General features: G+C 37.7%; 1 protein-coding gene across 1 annotated transcript in view; it reads right to left on the reverse strand.

The window, feature by feature from the left end:
- MCU (mitochondrial calcium uniporter) overlaps positions 1–17,600 on the reverse strand; it is a 231,389-nt gene that overhangs the window by 10,893 nt on the left and 202,896 nt on the right. Inside the window, exons 5-6 of the mRNA XM_059900385.1 lie at positions 10,038–10,198; positions 8,333–8,536 (exon numbers count right to left, since the gene is read on the reverse strand). Of these exons, the coding sequence (XP_059756368.1) occupies positions 8,333–8,536; positions 10,038–10,198 (365 nt within the window). The remainder of the gene's footprint in view (positions 1–8,332; positions 8,537–10,037; positions 10,199–17,600) is intronic.

The following is a 17,600-nucleotide window of genomic DNA, read 5'->3' on the forward strand; positions in this document are numbered from 1 at the left end:
CAATTTTTTTCATTCTTTTTTCTTTATTCTGCTCTGTGGTAGTTATTTCCACTATTTTATCTTCCAGATCACTTATCTGTTCTTCTGCCTCAGTTATTCTGCTATTGATTCCTTCTAGAGAATTTTAAATTTCATTTATTGTGTTGTTCATCATTGTTCGTTTGCTCTTTAGTTCTTCTAGGTCCTTGTTAAACGTTTCTTGTATTTTCTCCATTCTATTTCCAAGATTTTGGATCATCTTTACTATCATTACTCTGAATTCTTTTTCATGTAGGTTGCCTATTTCCTCTTCATTTGCTTGGTCTGGTGGGTTTTTACCTTGCTCCTTCATCTGCTGTGTATTTCTCTGTGTTCTCATTTTGCTTAACTTACTGTGTTTGGGGGGTCTCCTTTTTGCAGGCTGCAGGTTCATAGTTCCCGTTGTTTTTGGTGTCTGCCCCCAGTGGCTAAGATTGGTTCAGTGGACTGTTTAGGCTTCCTGGTGGAGGGAACTGGAGCCTATGTTCTGGTGGGTGAGGCTGGATCTTCTCTTTCTGGTGGGCAGGACCATGTCTGGTGGTGTGTTTTGGGGTGTCTGTAAACTTATTATGATTTTAGGCAGCCTCTCTGCTAACGGGTGGGGTTGTGTTCCTGTCTTGCTAGTTGTTTGGCATAGGGTGCCCAGCACTGTAGCTTGCTGGTCGTTGTTGGAGCTGGGTCTTCGTGTTGAAATGGAGATCTCTGAGATAGCTTTCGCCATTTGATATTATGTGGGGCCGGGACGTCTCTGGTGGACCAGTGTCCTGAACTCGGCTCTCCCACCTCAGAGGCTCAGGCCTGACACCTGGCCAGAGCACCAAGACCCTGTCAGCCACACGGCTCAGAGGAAAAGGGAGAAAAAGAAAGAAAGAAAGAAAGAAAACTAAAATAAAATAAAATAAAAATAAAATAAATTAAATTAAAATTAAATTAAAAAGTTATTAAAATAAAAAATATATTATTAAAAATAAAAAAATAAAAAAGCAATTAAAAAAAAGAAAGAAAGAAAGAAGAGAGCAACCAAACCTAAAAACAAATCCACCAATGATAACAAGCACTAAAAACTATACTAAAAAAGAAAACAAAAAAAACCCACAAAAAAATGGACAGACAGAACCCTAGGACAAATGGTAAAAGCAAAGCTATACAGACAAAATCACACAAAGAAGCATACACACACACACACACACACACACACACACTCACAAAAGGAGAAAAAGGAAAAATATATATATATTTAAAAAAAAAAAAGAAGAGAGCAAGCAAATCAATAAACATATCTACCAATGATAATAAGCTCTAAATACTAAACTAAGATAAACATAAAACCAGAAACAAATTAGATGCAGAAAGCAAACTCCAAGTCTACAGTTGCTCCCAAAGTCCACTGCCTCAATTTTGGGATGATTCGTTGTCTATTCAGGTATTCCACAGATTCAGGGTACATCAAGTTGATTGTGGAGATTTAATCCTCTGCTCCTGAGGCTGCATGGAGAGATTTCCCTGCTCTTCTTTGTTCACACAGCTCCTGGGGTTCCGCTTTGGATTTGGCCCCACCTCCATGTAGGTCGCCTGAGGGCGTCTGTTCCCTGCCCAGATAGGACAGGGTTAAAGTAGCAGCTGATTAGGGGGCTCTGGCTCCCTCAGGCCAGGGGGAGGGAGGGGTAAGGAATGTGGGGCGAGCCTGCAGTGGCAGAGGCCAGCGTGACGTTGCAACAGTCTGAGGCATGATGTGTGTTCTCCCTGGGAAGTTGTCCCTGGATCACGGGACCCTGGCAGTGGCGGGCTGCACAGGCTCCCAGGAGGGGAGGTGTGGATAGTGACCTGTGCTTGCACACAGGCTTCTTGGTGGCTGCAGCAGCAGCCTTAGCGTTTCACGCCCATCTCTGGGGTCCGCACTGATAGCCATGACCCGCACCCGTCCCTGGAGCTTGTTTAGGCGGTGCTCTGAATCCCCTCTCCTCGCGCACCCCAAAACAATGGTCTCTTGCCTCTTAGGAAGTTCCAGACTTCTTCTCGGACTCCCTCCAGCTAGCTGTGGCGCACTAGCCCCCTTCAGGCTGTGTTCACGCAGCCAACCCCAGTCCTCTCCCTGGGATCTGACCTCCGAAGCCTGAGCCTCAGCTCCCAGACCCCATCCGCTCAGGTGGGTGAGCAAAGCCTCTCAGGCTGGTGAGTGCTGGTCATCAGTGATCCTCTGTGTGGGAATCTCTCCGCTTTGCCCTATGCACCCCTGTTGCTGCGCTCTCCTCCGTGGCTACGAAGCTTCCCCCCTGCTCACCTGCCGTCTCTGCCAGTGAAGGGGCTTCCTAGTGTGTGGAAACTTTTCCTCCTTCACAGCTCCCTCCCAGAGGTGCAGGTCCCATCCCTATTCTTTTGTCTCTGTTTTTTCTTTTCTCTTTTGCCCTACCCATGTACGTGGGGAGTTTTTTGCCTTTTGGGAGGTCTGAGGTCTTCTGCCAGCATTCAGTAGGTGTTCTGTAGGAGCTGTTCCTCATGTAGATGTATTTTTGATGTATTTGTGGGGAGGAAGGTGATCTCTACGTCTTACTCCTCCACCTTCTTGAAGCTATCTCTTGCATGATTTATTTTTAAAAGTCATTTTGAGTTTCATCTCTTAAAAAGTTTCATTTTCTAACTATTTGTGGCTGGCATATAGATATGCAATTCATTTATATATATTGACCTTGTATCTAGTAACCTTATAAAGCTCACTTATGAATTCTAACCAATTATCTATATACGCTCTTTAAATTTTTCTATGTACAATATCTATGAATCATGCCAATTGTTTTTCTTTCCAATATTTTCATCCTCTGTATCTTTTTCTTGCCTTCTGTACTGGCTAGGACTTCTCATTCAAAGTTGAATGCAAGTGGTACTTTTACCCTCTTCCCAGACAATGAAGGAACATTAGAACATTTCAAGTTCACTTGCCCCCTCCAGACGTATATGCTACTGTCGTATGTTTTAGTTTTTTCTGTATTTTAAATTCTATAAGAGTTTATTATAATTATTTTATACATTTAATATTCATTTAGATTCACTCACAGATTTACCATTTTCATTGCTCTTCATTCCTTCCTGCTTTTTTTTTTACTTTCCACTTGTGATAATCTTCTTTCTGCACAAAGAACACTCTCTAGTATTTCCTTTTGTACAGATCTACTGGTGACAAGTTCTCTATTCGTTTGTCTGGAAGCATCTTTATTTCACCTTTATTTTGGAAGGATATTTTTGCTGAGTATAGAATTCTAAGTTGACAGTTATTTTCTTTCAACACATTGAAGGTACCATTCCATTACCTCTGGCTTTCATTTCTGCTGTTGAGAAGTCAGCTATCTAACGGTGACTCCTTTGAAGGCAAGCCTTTCTTTTTCTTCTTTGGCTACTTTTAAGATTTCTTCTTTGTCTTTGTCTTTTGCAGTTTTACTACTGATGTGTCTAGATGTGGATTTCTTTTCCTTTATATTGGTTGTATTTGATGGAATTCTTAAATCTATAAATTAATGTCTTTCATCATTTTGGAAAATTCTCAGTCAACATCTCTGCAAATATTGTTTCTTCCCATTCTCTCTCACCCTCTCCTATATTTTACTTCTTTTTGTCTTTCCATACTTTATTTTGAATGGTTTCTCTTCTGATTTATTTCCAGGTCACTCTATCTCTCTTATGTCTAATCTGCAGTTAAATCCATCCATTAAATTTTATTTCTAGAATTTTCATTTGTTTTTTAAAGAATCAAGTTATCTGCCAATATTCTCAACCTTACCTTTTATCTCCCTGAATCTAGTAAGTATAATTATTTTAAAGGCTATGTCTGATAAATCCAGTAACTAGATCTCCTATCTGTGTCTGTTTCAAATGTCTATTGTTTCTGTAGGTGTTTTCCTGTGTATCTGCTTATTTTTTATTGTATGCCTAACTTTGTATTTGCAAAATTATTTGTAGTAATAATGTAAGGCTTAGGATATTATTATTATTATTATTATTATTATTATTATTATTATTATTATTATTAGGATAATGTTATCTCCTCCCAGGGATGATTAATGTTTTCTTTGGCCTGGAACCAGTGATATCAGCACTCTGGGATCACCAGCATTCTAGGACTACCTCAATCCAATTTACAAGATTGGGATGATCGAAAGATGAGCTACAGTCTCTGAGAGAGCCTACAACAGGTTCTTCTGTTCTACAGTAGTGGCCTTTAAAATTCCACACCAAAGCAAAAATATTTCAACCTACTTTAGCAATCCCTGGACATGAATCTCTGTGACTTGAATAGAGATATTGAATCTTGAATCTTGAATCTCTATCTCTATCTCAATGCTTCCAAGGGAGCATTGTTCTGATTACCTAGGATGCCATAACTAGAAACAGAAGTAAATATTTAATTATTGATGATGACAGATAATGAATGAATAGCGGTTGAAGGGACTGTGGAAGCTTTTTAAAAATGGATAGAATCATGGTCTGAATCAAGTAATATTGACCTAAGGGATAACTGTTGGATTAAAAACTTGAGGGAATGCCCTCTAGGTTTCATCTAAGTTGCTATTACTAGGCCACTTACCTATGTTTGCTGAGGATGTAAATGTACACACTAACTCAATTTATTCAGATCTATTCTATGCTTCCTCTTTTGGGCAACAAGCATTTACTAAGCAACTACATGCTAGACTCTCTTCTAGAAATTTGGTAATTTGGTAATAAGTGAGAAGAGATACACATAGAGCTTGGTTATGAAGGAAAGGGAGTCAGAGAGGGAGAGTTTGATAACATAGGGAACACAAAAAATATACTGGCATAAGATTCTGGAAGGGGGTAATGGGATTAAGAACAGGTGGAAGAGCTAGCCCTGAGCAGGAAAATGCCACCTCTTATTTGAATTTAAGGAAATAGTGTGAAGGTAGGTATGGTACTATTAAACTCACAGGGTTTAGGAATTTGCAAGCTTGTATCTGTTAAGCTCAATTTTCCAGGAGAGGTAGGAGGCAAAGTTAAAGGTGGGATGAGGAGCTTGATGTGAAGTCTTAGAATAACTAATGAGAGGGTTATGGCGGAAGAAAATCTAATTAGAAACACAAGCAGTGGTCCAATCCACACTATTACATGATTTTTCTCTAGCAATGTTCAGTAGCCTGGATATAGGATAAATAGCTAAATTTATCCAAGATTAGGAGTTTATAGAGTATATATGGTGGAAAGACAATGGAGCAGAGATTGAACAGAATGACAATATGGTCTAATTTGGACAGAAAAGGAAGCAACACACGAGGAAGGTGACAGAAAAAAGTTAAGAGAGATGTCAGGAGCCTAAAGGTTTAGGCATACTAAATTATTAGGCATGCTAATTTTTATTCTAAGTAGGTCCTGAATGGCCACTGAAGTAGTTTGCTGGAGTAGAATATAAATGCTGGATGTTGGAATTGAGATGACAAAGGGTATTAAAGGCTAGGTCAGTGTTTCTTAACCTTTATTCATCATTGTTCCCTTAAGTTGCCTTTTTAGATATTTTTTCCTTAATTGCCCCTCCTCCCCAAAGAAGTTTTTTTTAAAAAAATATTTAAATATTTATTTATTTATTTTGGCTGTGCCAGGTCTTAGCTGCAGCACGTGGGATCTTTGTTGCGGCATGCGGGCTTTTTAGTTGCAGCATGCATGTAGGATCTAGTTCCCCCACTAGGGATCGAACACGGGCCCCCTGCATTGGGAGCGTGTAGCCTTACCCACTGGACCACCAAGGAAGTCCCTCAAAGAAGTTTTAATACCACAAATGTACTGTGTATCTGTTTATCTGTTGTAATATCTAAGATGTTTTACTCCCCCAGAACCAATTTTCACCCCCTTGAGAGTGACCTCCCCTTTGTAGAAAACGCCTGGGCTAGGGGGCTGAATGGTGGTTCACATGCCTGCTGAAGTAACTTTGCTGAATGGCAATTCTTATTGTCAGGCTCCTTTTTCACATGATAGAAAATGGTACTCAGGTCTCACTGAAATATTAGTCAGTAAAAGTCAATATTTCACTTGATTTTATGATGTCAAGGAACCTATCTTTTGAAAATTCTTTGGAACTTAATATACTTTTGGAATATATTTAGGTTGCTAATAAATGCTCATTGAACAGTTTAAATGCTGTTGAACAGGCATTTTGTTTCATGGGTGTTAATTATGGATACTGATATGGGGAAGAATATTTAACATGAGAAACTCTATTTACATTTTATTTGGTCAATGTTTTCCTATTCACAAAAGACTAAATTGTTTACTACTGCTATTTTACAACTTGTCACTTGGGGGCAGCAAAAACATTTAGGAATCACAGAAGTAGGACAGCATTTAAATAGTAGGACAGATAGGCACTGTATTAGGCATGGTAAGGAAATAAAAATTGAAAAAAACACCTGAACGCCTTGCCTCAAAAGATATCATAGTCTAGTAGAGGGGAAAAGACATTGAACATGAATAATTATAATACAAGATGGCATAGGATAAGTGAAATGAGAGGCACAATGTGCTATAGGAATTCAGAAGAGGGACAGATCAAAGTCGGCTGCAGGGAAGTAGTCAAAGGTTCATGAAAAATAAGCATTTAAGTAAACCTTGAAATATGACAGGTAGCGATCTACAGGGAAAACCTTCCCAGTTAATAGAATGGTATGAAGTAAGGAAGGAAGTGGTGAAAAACTCAGGGCATTTTGGGGGAAATACAGACTACACAGTTGACCCTTGAACAACATGGGTTTGAACTGCACAGGTCCACTTATATGCGGATTTTTTTCAATAGTAAATACTACAGCACTACACGATCTGCAGTTGGGTGAATCCCCAGATGTGGAATCATGGATATGGAAAAACTATGGATACAGAGGAACCATGATATGGAGGGCTGACTTTAAGTTATACATGGATTTTTTTACTTCACAGAGGGTTGACGCCCCTAACCCCTGTTGTTCAAGGGTCAACTGTAATTTGATGTGTTTAAAATACCTAGTACATACACAGAGGAGCTGAGAGACATTTGGAAAGGACAGCAACCAGTTATGAATATTGGGCTAAGGAGTCTGGATTTCAGTCGATAAAAAGGATCCATTAAAGGGGTATATGAAGGACAGTGACAGGGCAGAGGAAGAGGGAAGGAAACATAGACAGACACATACACATATGTAAGCCATGTCCAGAGGTGTGGTTAGATAAGATTGATTTGGCTGTCAGCTCTGTTCAGGTAGCGTGACGAACATGAGCCAGACATGGGATTAGGTGCTAGAGACACTGGGCAAACAATAGCAGGACACGAACAGTTTACTGTCTCTTCTCCACTAGACATATTTGGGAGGCCCAGAAAGGTTAAATAACACCCTTGGGCTTTCATTTTCCCACACAAAAATAGGCCTATGACCATTGGTCTAATGACAACAGAAACAAAATGCCTATGTTCAACAGTGGCCATATAAAAATATAAGAGAAGCAACTCTCAGCTTTCTTCTGATACCTAAGAAAATAGAAAAGGTTTCTCATATCTCTCAGCTATTTCAAATACTTTTTATTCAAGGGAGCCTGGATCTGTGGTTGTATCACATATAGCAATAATAAATAAGTAATAATAAATCCTTCATACTTCCTAAAGTGACCATTATGGATTTCCAAGCTACTAAAAATACAGCACTAACAATAAAAATTAGTTCTAGACACTGATATTTAAAATATGAGCCTTGGTTGATAAAGAATAGAATAGTGATTAGATATCTAATTTTCACCTGTCTTCCATGAAGTAAAAACAACAACAAACACCTATACTCCTAATATATTTAGAAGTAGCCCAGAATTTAGTTTAACTATTTGATTAGTTATCACCAATTCTCCATTCCAAACATTCAATAAAGACCAAAAGCTTGGGACTACACCATCTGACTGCTAAATTAATCACACAGTACATAAAAAGCCAAGCCAACTGAGCAAGTTATCCTACAGCTGACCACTCTTCTCCTTTGCCTTCTTATTCTGTAGCTTACTATGATAATTTTATGAATTTAATGGTTTATATGGCTCTCTTAATAGTCTGTTTGCTCCATGAGGGCCAAAGCCATGTCATATCTATCTCTCTATCTCTAGCACTTAGACTAGTGCCTGATACATAATTGTCATGCACGTCCATGTGCACATATGTGTGTTTGTGTGAGTGATTATGTATAAAGGATAAATGATTACTTCAAGGGAACTGGCCTTAGAAAGAATATGAGAGAAAAGAGAACTACTTTGACAACCAACATTGTACTATCTCATGGAAAGTTACTTGAAGAGGAATTCTTACCTGGCGTGTCATTACAAAATATGCATACATTGCCATGGCACTTCCATAAGTGATGAAGTAGGTAACTGGCTCCATGATGTCCCAGGAATATTCCCACCAGGTAAGCCGGGCCAAAATGCCAAACTGTGTGGCCATGTAGGCAAGTCCACCCCATAGCACCAAAGTGGTCCTCTTCTCAGCTTTTCTGCTAATCTCAATTCGTACCTACAGGGCACACATGACTGGTCAACTGTAAAGCATTTTGACATAGAACCAATCTTAAACTCTTATTTAAACTGTTCAATGTTCACTAAAGAAACGGCTTGTAATCAAGATATAAGTTAGTCTCAATTCTAGGAAATATAGTTTGTCTTCCTAAATAATATCTGTAGTTTTTACTGAGTACTATTTTATAGGAATAACATTTTTGATACACTTGTGTTTCATGTTTCATCCTAGAAGTAGCTGAAAATATGGTGAAATTATGGGAGTGAATAAGCAAGTTTCAGCGGGTCTTTATCCAACCACAAGATTGCTTTCTTTGAAAGAGAGAAATAAAAACATGCCAATATTCTCTCACTGCAGCGTACAAGATTTAATCTATCATTAGTTTTTTACTCAAAAGGTCTACTAGGGGCAAAACAGCACAGTGGGTCAGAGCATGGACTCTGGATTCAGAACGGCTGAGTTCAGGCCCTGATCTGCTCATTACCATAACTTCATTAATGAGTTGTTCTGAGGATTAAATAAGAGAATACAAGTAAAATACTTAGGACAATTCCTAGCACATAGTAAATATTCAATAAGGGATGATAATTATTTTGCTATAGTTGGTACATTAAAAAATGCTTTACATTTTGAAATACCAGATTTAAATTTCATCCCCCTTCACAACAGTTCCTCAAATTTAATTTATCCAACATTTCTAATGGTCTTAAATTTAATGAAAACAACCTTGAGATATGTGTTCCTTACTTTTAAAGAAATCAGAAAAAGCACAGTATTAAGAGTATTTGTTCCCTTCCTTAATCTCTAATATAGTCTGGTTTCTTAAAATGGAAATACTTGTATTTTTATTTAAAAAAAAAGGATGACACATGTTCATTGTAAAACACTTAGGAAAGTGTAAAGAAGAAAAATCATTCATAATCCTACTATTCTATTAGCATTTGGGAATATGTTCCTTCTAATTTTTTTCTTTGTATATATGTGTGTGTGTGTGTGTTGTGTGTATGGCTATATGCATAATACACTTAAAAACTGGATCATAGTATGCACTAATATACACATTGTTTTGTAATTTACTTTTCATAAAATACCATGAAGTGTTTTCTATAGAATATTAGATCTACACGATTGTTTTTAACAGTTGCATAATATTCCATATAATATTAATTCTTAAGTTGGCTAAAATGATTATCCACCTCACTTAGAACCCTTCTTGATCAGCAATTATTCCAATCTTTGTTGTAAAAGTAGTAAGTCTGGTTAAGGGCAGTATATTTAGATCTCAAAGCTCTATGTCCATTATCAAGGCTCCAAACTATTCCTTTTTAAGTCCTTTCTTAGCTTTAATCAGAAGCTTTGTATGATTCAGTTCCCAAAACTACTGGACTAGTTTGATTGACACAATGCAATCACACAAAACTCGGAGGGAAAAAAAGCAAACATATACGCTCTGGAAAAAATACTGGTGAAAAGAAAAGTGTGAAATTTGAATCTGCACCTTTTCCAGGGGCGCCAGTTGTTCTTTGAGATCTTCTAATCTTTCGATAAGCTCCCTTTCCTTGTTTAACTGGTGCTGCTCGATGCACAAAGTAGTGTATAACTGCTGGACCAGTGTCTTTACATCATTCAGTGTTGCTGCGTTTTCATAGCTTAAGAGGTCTGAAAGAAAAATATTACATTTTTAAAAAAATGTATGCCTTAAATGAAGAGTTGCTATTCCTAGGGCTATTAATGATAAGAACAAGGCAGATTCATCCACTATAGGGGTCCCACCTTCAATGTTAAACTGAAGGAAAGGGATAGTTCCTTTTTAAAAAGCAAGAGTCTATAAATCCTAGAAAGTAAGCTCATATTTGGGCAACTTGAAAATTTTGAAGCCAACATCCACCATTATATTCTTGGAAGTATAAGTGCTACAAATGAGGCTACAAGTAATAATAATCTTCATTAGATAAAGACAAAAAATTTAAAGTAATATGTCAAAAACTAGTAGAGAGGTTTAGAATTAATCTGATTATCATGCTTATTAAAATTCTGATCTATAATTTATCTGTGGTCTTGCCATTTTAATTGGTCATTTTTTCCCTTTAGTAACTAACACTTAAGGAAAAAATATACAGTAGTTCAAATTTGCAAATACAAGGGTATAAATAAAACTATCATTATCCTAATAATCTTAGCCCCTATATATCTTCCCCCTAGCATATCAATTTTTATTTATTCCCGTTGGGCAAAGACAGAATAGCTGTATGGGTCTCAATATCAAGCTTGAAAGGGCATGAAGTTATGAGAATAACTGAAAAGGTAAAAGATTAAATAATTCTTTGATTCAATATCCTCTTCTGTGAGTAGCATGTGCTTCCAGAAATCTAAAAATTGTTTTGAAAATTTAATAAAAAGTCAGCTGATCTCAGCTGTCAAATAACTTTTTAAAAAGCACCAGAAGTAAAGCTTTTGTTTCAGAATCTTATTAGCCTTAAATGTGACATTTTGTTAGCTACAGCAGAAGGTCAGCCTTTTTCTAAATCAAAATAAGCCACAGTCAGAATTAGAAATGTGTGTATTTCAAATATTCTTCAAGGATGTCTTTTAGTACAGTTATCACAGAAATTCAATCAATAAAAAAATTCAAATAAGGGTAGCAAATTGGATTAGAGAAGAGCTGATATAGTAAAATGGGATATAGCACCTAGCATAGTATCTTGCATGCTTCAATGAATGTGTGCTGCATTAATGGCAACAGATAAAAGAACACTTTGAGTTCTAGAAGTCATCTATGTCAACAGAGTCTGCTTTGCACTGAAGTTGCAGCTCACATTCACATATGGTTCTACACTTTCCAAAGTTACAAAAAGAGAAAACTGCACTCTAGAATGTCATAGTGAAGTGGTAGAGTCCATGCCTCCTGACCCCCAGGCCTGGAACTGAGTTATGAGGCTTTTACTATATCAATATTAATATTTCTCATGCAAGCTCAGTCCTCTTTCTTTTTTTTTATTATTTATTTTATTTTTTGCTGCGTTGGGTCTTCGCTGCTGCACGCAGGCTTTCTCTGGTTGCAGCAAGCGGGGGCTACTCTTCGTTGCGGTGCGCGGGCTTCTCACTGCGGTGGTTTCTCCTGTCGTGGAGCAGAGGCTCTAGGCTCACGGGCTTCAGTAGTTGCAGCACGGAGGCTCAGTAGCTGTGGCTCATGGGCTCTAGAGCGCAGGCTCAGTAGTTGTGATGCATGGGCTTAGTTGCTCCGCAGCATGTGGGATCTTCCCGGACCAGGGCTCAAACCTGTGTCCCCTGCATTGGCAGGCAGATTCTTGACCACTGCGCCACCAGGGAAGTCCTCAGTCCTCTTTCAAAAAGATAATTTTTTAGGTAGGTATAAATTACCTATGGTAAACAAAATCCTCTCACATATATTATCCCATATTTATCCTCATGGCAGCATATAATCCACAATTTATAAATGAGGAATTTTGAGTCCTAGAGAGATAAGATTAACAAACATTTTTGTATTAGGTACTGATCTATTCACTACAGAGCGGAAAAAAAATCAAATATGAGGTGGTTTCTCTCCTTAATGAGGTCTAATAATGATATTCACAAAGCTGCACGGCTAGCAGAGAGTGGGAAAAGGTCTTCTGACTGGTAGTCCAATGACTTTTCTATTCCATGTCCTTTCTTTTTCCATTTCCACTTTCAATACCATAGTTACACTGTATTTGCTTAGAAATCCAAGGAGGGAGAAAAGGAGGGAGGAAGGGAGGAAAGAAGGAAGGGAGGAAAGAAGGAAGCAAGCAAACAAACTAAACAGACCCTCTCCTCTTCCTTTTCTTAATGAAGCACACACATGTTAATGATCAAATATGTATAGACAATCATAACCTGAAAATCTATAAAATCTGAAATCAGGCTTGGTATTTGTTTTATAAAAGAGTTTCTATTAGAATGTCATTCATTGAAGACTTATTATTTTAAAATTAATATTCATATTACGGGTTCTACTGTGTAGAAAATTTATTTTTTATATCAGTCTTTTCTTTCATGGCTTCTTCTGTGTTTTATGTTATAGGTAGAAACATATTTTTCACTCCAAGTTTGCAAAAATATTTCTCTTTTGATTTTTTTCACTATGATAAATTATAAAATCAGCAGCTAAGTGAATGATAATATACATTCATACAATGTAACACATAGCAGCTGTGAAAAAGAATAAGGAATTCTTTATGTTCTGGTATTTTAAGATCTTCAGAATACACTGTTAGGTAAGAAAAGTGGTTTTATACCTTGACATCTAGTTAAACTAGAATTATGTTTCCCCATATATCCCAAATTCCCCCAAATTCCCTGTATGGTTCTGAATTAGAGTTAGCCAAAAGAGAGATTCAAGTGAGGTTTTAGAAGGCAGAAGTGAAGCAGAAGCCATCAGGCTCTGAAGGTTGTCGTTAGTAGTGAGAGACAGATGCAGAGGTGCCTGGAGATGCCGGTGTGTGCCTGCTCTCCTTGGCTCTGCATCCACCTCTTTTTTCTCAACTGCCACCTCTGATGATTAACAGCAAATCCACGCCCACAGCCAGATGCAGCTTTCTAGAGCTGTGCTGTCCAAAACAGTAACTGCTTGCTGTGTGTGGCTATTTAAATTTAAATTATTTAAAATGAAATAAAATTTAAAATTCAGTTTCTCAGCCATACTAGCCACATTTCAAGTGCTCAGTAGGCACATGTGACTGATGGCTACCATATTGGACAGTGCGGAAATGGAACATTTTCATCATCACAGAAAGTTCCATTTGATAACACTGTCCTAGGGATCTCTCTACCAGCCCTCCTTTGCTAATTCTTCTTATCCTACTAGTTGGACGCACTTGAATTTCCAGGTTCCCTGGCAAGCTTTGATTTGTCCACATGTGCCATCACTTCAAAATTAGTAACTTTTCTCTGATCTTCCAAGCTCCCCTTTACAGACTCTTACTTCTTTACCTTCATCTACAACTGTACAAAGTCTCATTCCTATAAAAAATCTTTTATCCCACTTTATTCACATGCTTCTGCTTCCCCAATTGAACCCTGACCGACGTGAACAGTATATGTATGATATGCTATTATTTGCATAAAAAGGGAAAAAAGATTTTGCATTCACATTTGCTTATGAATGCACTGACTCTCTGATAGGAAACAAGAAACTAAGAACAATGCTTGCTGGTAAGAGGAGAAAAGGGTGGCTGTGAAACAGGGATGAGAAAATCTTTTCCCATATACTCTTTGACTCTGGGAGTTGAACATTGTGAATGCATTATCATTCAAAGCAAATAAAATTTAATGTGCTACAACATACCTTCAAACAGCAATGAAAAGACTATAAAATGATAATTCATAGGAGATCAATCTCACAGATGTCCAGTTCTAGACCTGGCTGAACACAGAGTTGTTATCTTTCTGATCAGTAAAGCCCTGGCAAACTCAAGAGACAGCTTTATTTTGTTAGATTTTCTTGACAGGAAGAATATGCTTCCAAGGTATTGTCATGGTGGAGGAAAACAACCTCAAACCCTTGACCCTGAAAAATGTGCCCACCTATTTGGAGATGAAATTATAGGAAGAGAGAAGGTAAATCTGCTAATGGCTTAACAAAAACACTTCTGGAATGATCCGTGTATGCTTCACTAAAAATGCAATTAAGATGTTTATTAATGTTTCTGCACATGCCATCAGTGCCAGGATAATTAAGGTACACAAAGACAGGGAGATGTGCAAAAATAATGGGGATTAAAAAGTCTTTTCAGCTACTATAATGGTTTGGGAAGGATTCTGGCTATCTGAGTCTCTGATAAGGTATTCATTATAGTTGGTATTTGGTTTGCCTGTTCAACATTTTCTCTCAATTACTTACATTATTAGGAGAGAAGCAAGGTCTCCAATATCCTCTGGATGGATAAATGGGGGAAAGGGCTTAGTGTTGCCAATCAAGATGAGTCTCCTTAGCACAAAAACTTTCAACGACCAGTGCTCACAGGGGAATCCAGCCATATACAGCTTTGGTAACCAAAAGAATGCAATGGAACTTGCAGCTAGCCTTGCTGCTATGACCTGCCCCCTTGTTCCATTTCAGTTTTTTCCTGCCTCTTCCCTCCAATTTTGGCATTAGGTACAAGGGTTGTCAGTACTTAGGTATTCGTAATACCTATGACTGCCAATCCCACATAAACATCAAACGTGGCTATATTAGATCCTATATGAATAAGCCCTCTATCCTCAGTGCCTGCTGAAGTATGTGAAGTTAAGGTTTACTGGTGCACAACATTCATAGAGCATTTTTAGCTCTAAAGTGCTATCCATGTACAGGGAAAAGAAAAATAGGAGAGAAAAGCGAAAATTAAAGGGGCGTAAGGAATGAGTAGAAAAAAACTGTCAAAACTTAAAAAACTATTCTGGAAAAGTTTTCCATCATTAACTATTTTAACTTTTATTAGATAAAGTATATTTGTTCCATCTGCTCCATGTATATATAAAATCCTAGTGTTCTTCTCATTATCTAACACCCAAAACCTAGTGCCTTCAACTTCTTTTCTCCATTTAGCTTTTTCACTAAAAACAGTGACAGTGTGGGGAAGAGGAGTATGTTTACTCATCTGCATGATCGGCATCCCTCCTCAAATACAGAAATTCAACTGTTCTCTTACTCACTGCAGCTGACAAACAGTGGTGACTGGGAGGAAGATAATATGATGGAAACAAAATGAAAACCTATCTTACGTTTATTTCAAAAGAAAAAAAGATTTTTTTTTACTATGTTTTAAAAATTGAGGGAGGGCTTCCCTGGTGGCGCAGTGGTTGAGAATCCGCCTGCCAATGCAGGGGACATGGGTTCGAGCCCTGGTCTGGGAAGATCCCACATGCCGCGGAGCAACTGGGCCCGTGAGCCACAACTACTGAGCCTGTGCGTCTGGAGCCTGTGCTCCGTGACAAGAGAGGCCGCGACAGTGAGAGGCCTGCGCACCGCGATGAAGAGTGGCCCCCGCTCGCCGCAACTAGAGAAAGCCCTCGCACAGAAACGAAGACCCAACACAGCCAAAAATAAATAAATAAATAAATAAATAAATAAAAATTGAGGGAAAAGTGTTTACGAACTTAAAACAGTATTATTTAAGCTTCTGTGAAAAAAGTATATAATGACATAATCACTCATTGACTAATAATAACAGAGCTGAGAGAGATTTGATGTCTAAATTTAAATATTAAAATGGTCTTTTAAAGTTTTATACTAATGTTACTATTGAGCTTATGAAATTTCATACTTCAAATAACAATTATCCCATGAATTATAGACTTCTGACCCTTGCAAACTTCACATTCTAATTGACTTCTAGGGAAGGTGGATAGATATCCCACAGTTCTGAGATACAGATAAAACAAAGAGTTGTAAGGCAGCCAAACTGATTACCAGAGAATCAAATATAATTTCTCCCCTTTTCAGTTTCTACCTTTACTTTCCTTATTCAACTTGAGAATAGACCTATTTAAAAAATTAAAACTTTCATTTCTCTTTTAAAAACACAGTATTAGACAAGATGGTTGGAATTATTCATTGATTAAAATACCTCTAGTTTTTGGTTTTTTTTTTTAATTTATTTATTTATTTTATTTTTGGCTGCGTTGGGTCTTCATTGCTGCGCCGGCTTTCTCTAGTTGTGATGAGAGGGGGCTACTCTTCGTTGTCCTGCGCGGGCTTCTCATTGCGGTGGCTTCCTTGTTGCAGAGCACAGGCTCTAGGCGCACGGGCTTCAGTAGTTGTGGCACGTGGGCTCAGTAGTTGTGGCTCGTGGGCTCTAGAGCGCAGGCTCAGTAGCTGTGGCGCACGGGCTATGTTGCTCCACGGCATGTGGGATCCTCCCAGACCACGGCTCGAACCTGTGTCCCCTGCATTGGCAGGCAGGTTCTTAACCACTGCGCCACCTGGGAAGTCCCAATACCTCTAGTTTTTGACAACATAAATCTTTACTTTCCAGATTGTTATACTTTATATAAGAATATATTAGTCAACTTTTAATATTTTACTAATGCAGTAGAAAATCAAAATAGAATGAACTCTCTAGGAAATTCACATACACACACAAAAATTGAATATAATGCCCTTTTAAGGTCTATCCATGTTGTTGCAAATGGCAGGGTTTCCTTCTCTCTCATGGCCGAATAATATTTTAGATATACACACACACACACACACGCCACATCTTCTTTATCCATTCATCTGTAGATGGACACTTAGGTTGTTTCCATAGCTTGGCTATTGTGAATAATGCTGCAATGAACACGGGAGTGTAGATATCTCTTTGAGATTCTGATTTCATTTCCTTTGGATATATACACCAAAGTGGAATTGCTGGATCATACAGTAGTTCTATGTTGGTCAAAGGGTACCAATTTTCCAATTATAAGATGAATAAGTTCTGGGGATCTAATGTACAGCATGGTGACTATAGTTAACAAAACTGTAATGTATACTTGAAAGTGGCTAAGAAAGTAGATCTCAAGTGTTCTCATCAAAAAGAAATGGTAATTACGTGAGATGATGGAGGTATTAACTAATCCTGTTGTGGTAATCATTTCTCAACATATATGTGTATCAAATCATCACACTGTATACTTTAAACTACACAGTGTTATATGTCAATTATATGTCAATAAAGCCAGAAAAAAATAAAGAGCAAATTTAAAGAACAACAACAACAACAAAACTGAGTAAAATAAGGCCTGTACTTCTGTTATTTTAAAGAGAACGTCTAGTCCAAGAATCAGGCAATAAAGAAGAAAAACATATTAGTATAGCTAATATATAGCTAACAATCCTTGGTCTACATGTTCAATTATTCCAACTTAATAAGATCTGATTCAGTAATGTCTTACTATTTAAAGGATTCTTTAACTCATTTAACTCGCTCAATATAGGATGACTACCTAAGTCAATGGGGTATACAAAAATCACAGTGCCTTCCCTCTCTGATCATTTGAAAAGAAAAGGAATGAAGAATTCAGAGAAAAGAATAATCACTTCTGGTTGGCTGGGAGTAAG

The sequence above is a fragment of the Balaenoptera ricei genome, chromosome 16, assembly GCF_028023285.1.
Source record: "Balaenoptera ricei isolate mBalRic1 chromosome 16, mBalRic1.hap2, whole genome shotgun sequence".
NCBI classification, from domain to species: Eukaryota; Metazoa; Chordata; class Mammalia; order Artiodactyla; family Balaenopteridae; genus Balaenoptera; species Balaenoptera ricei.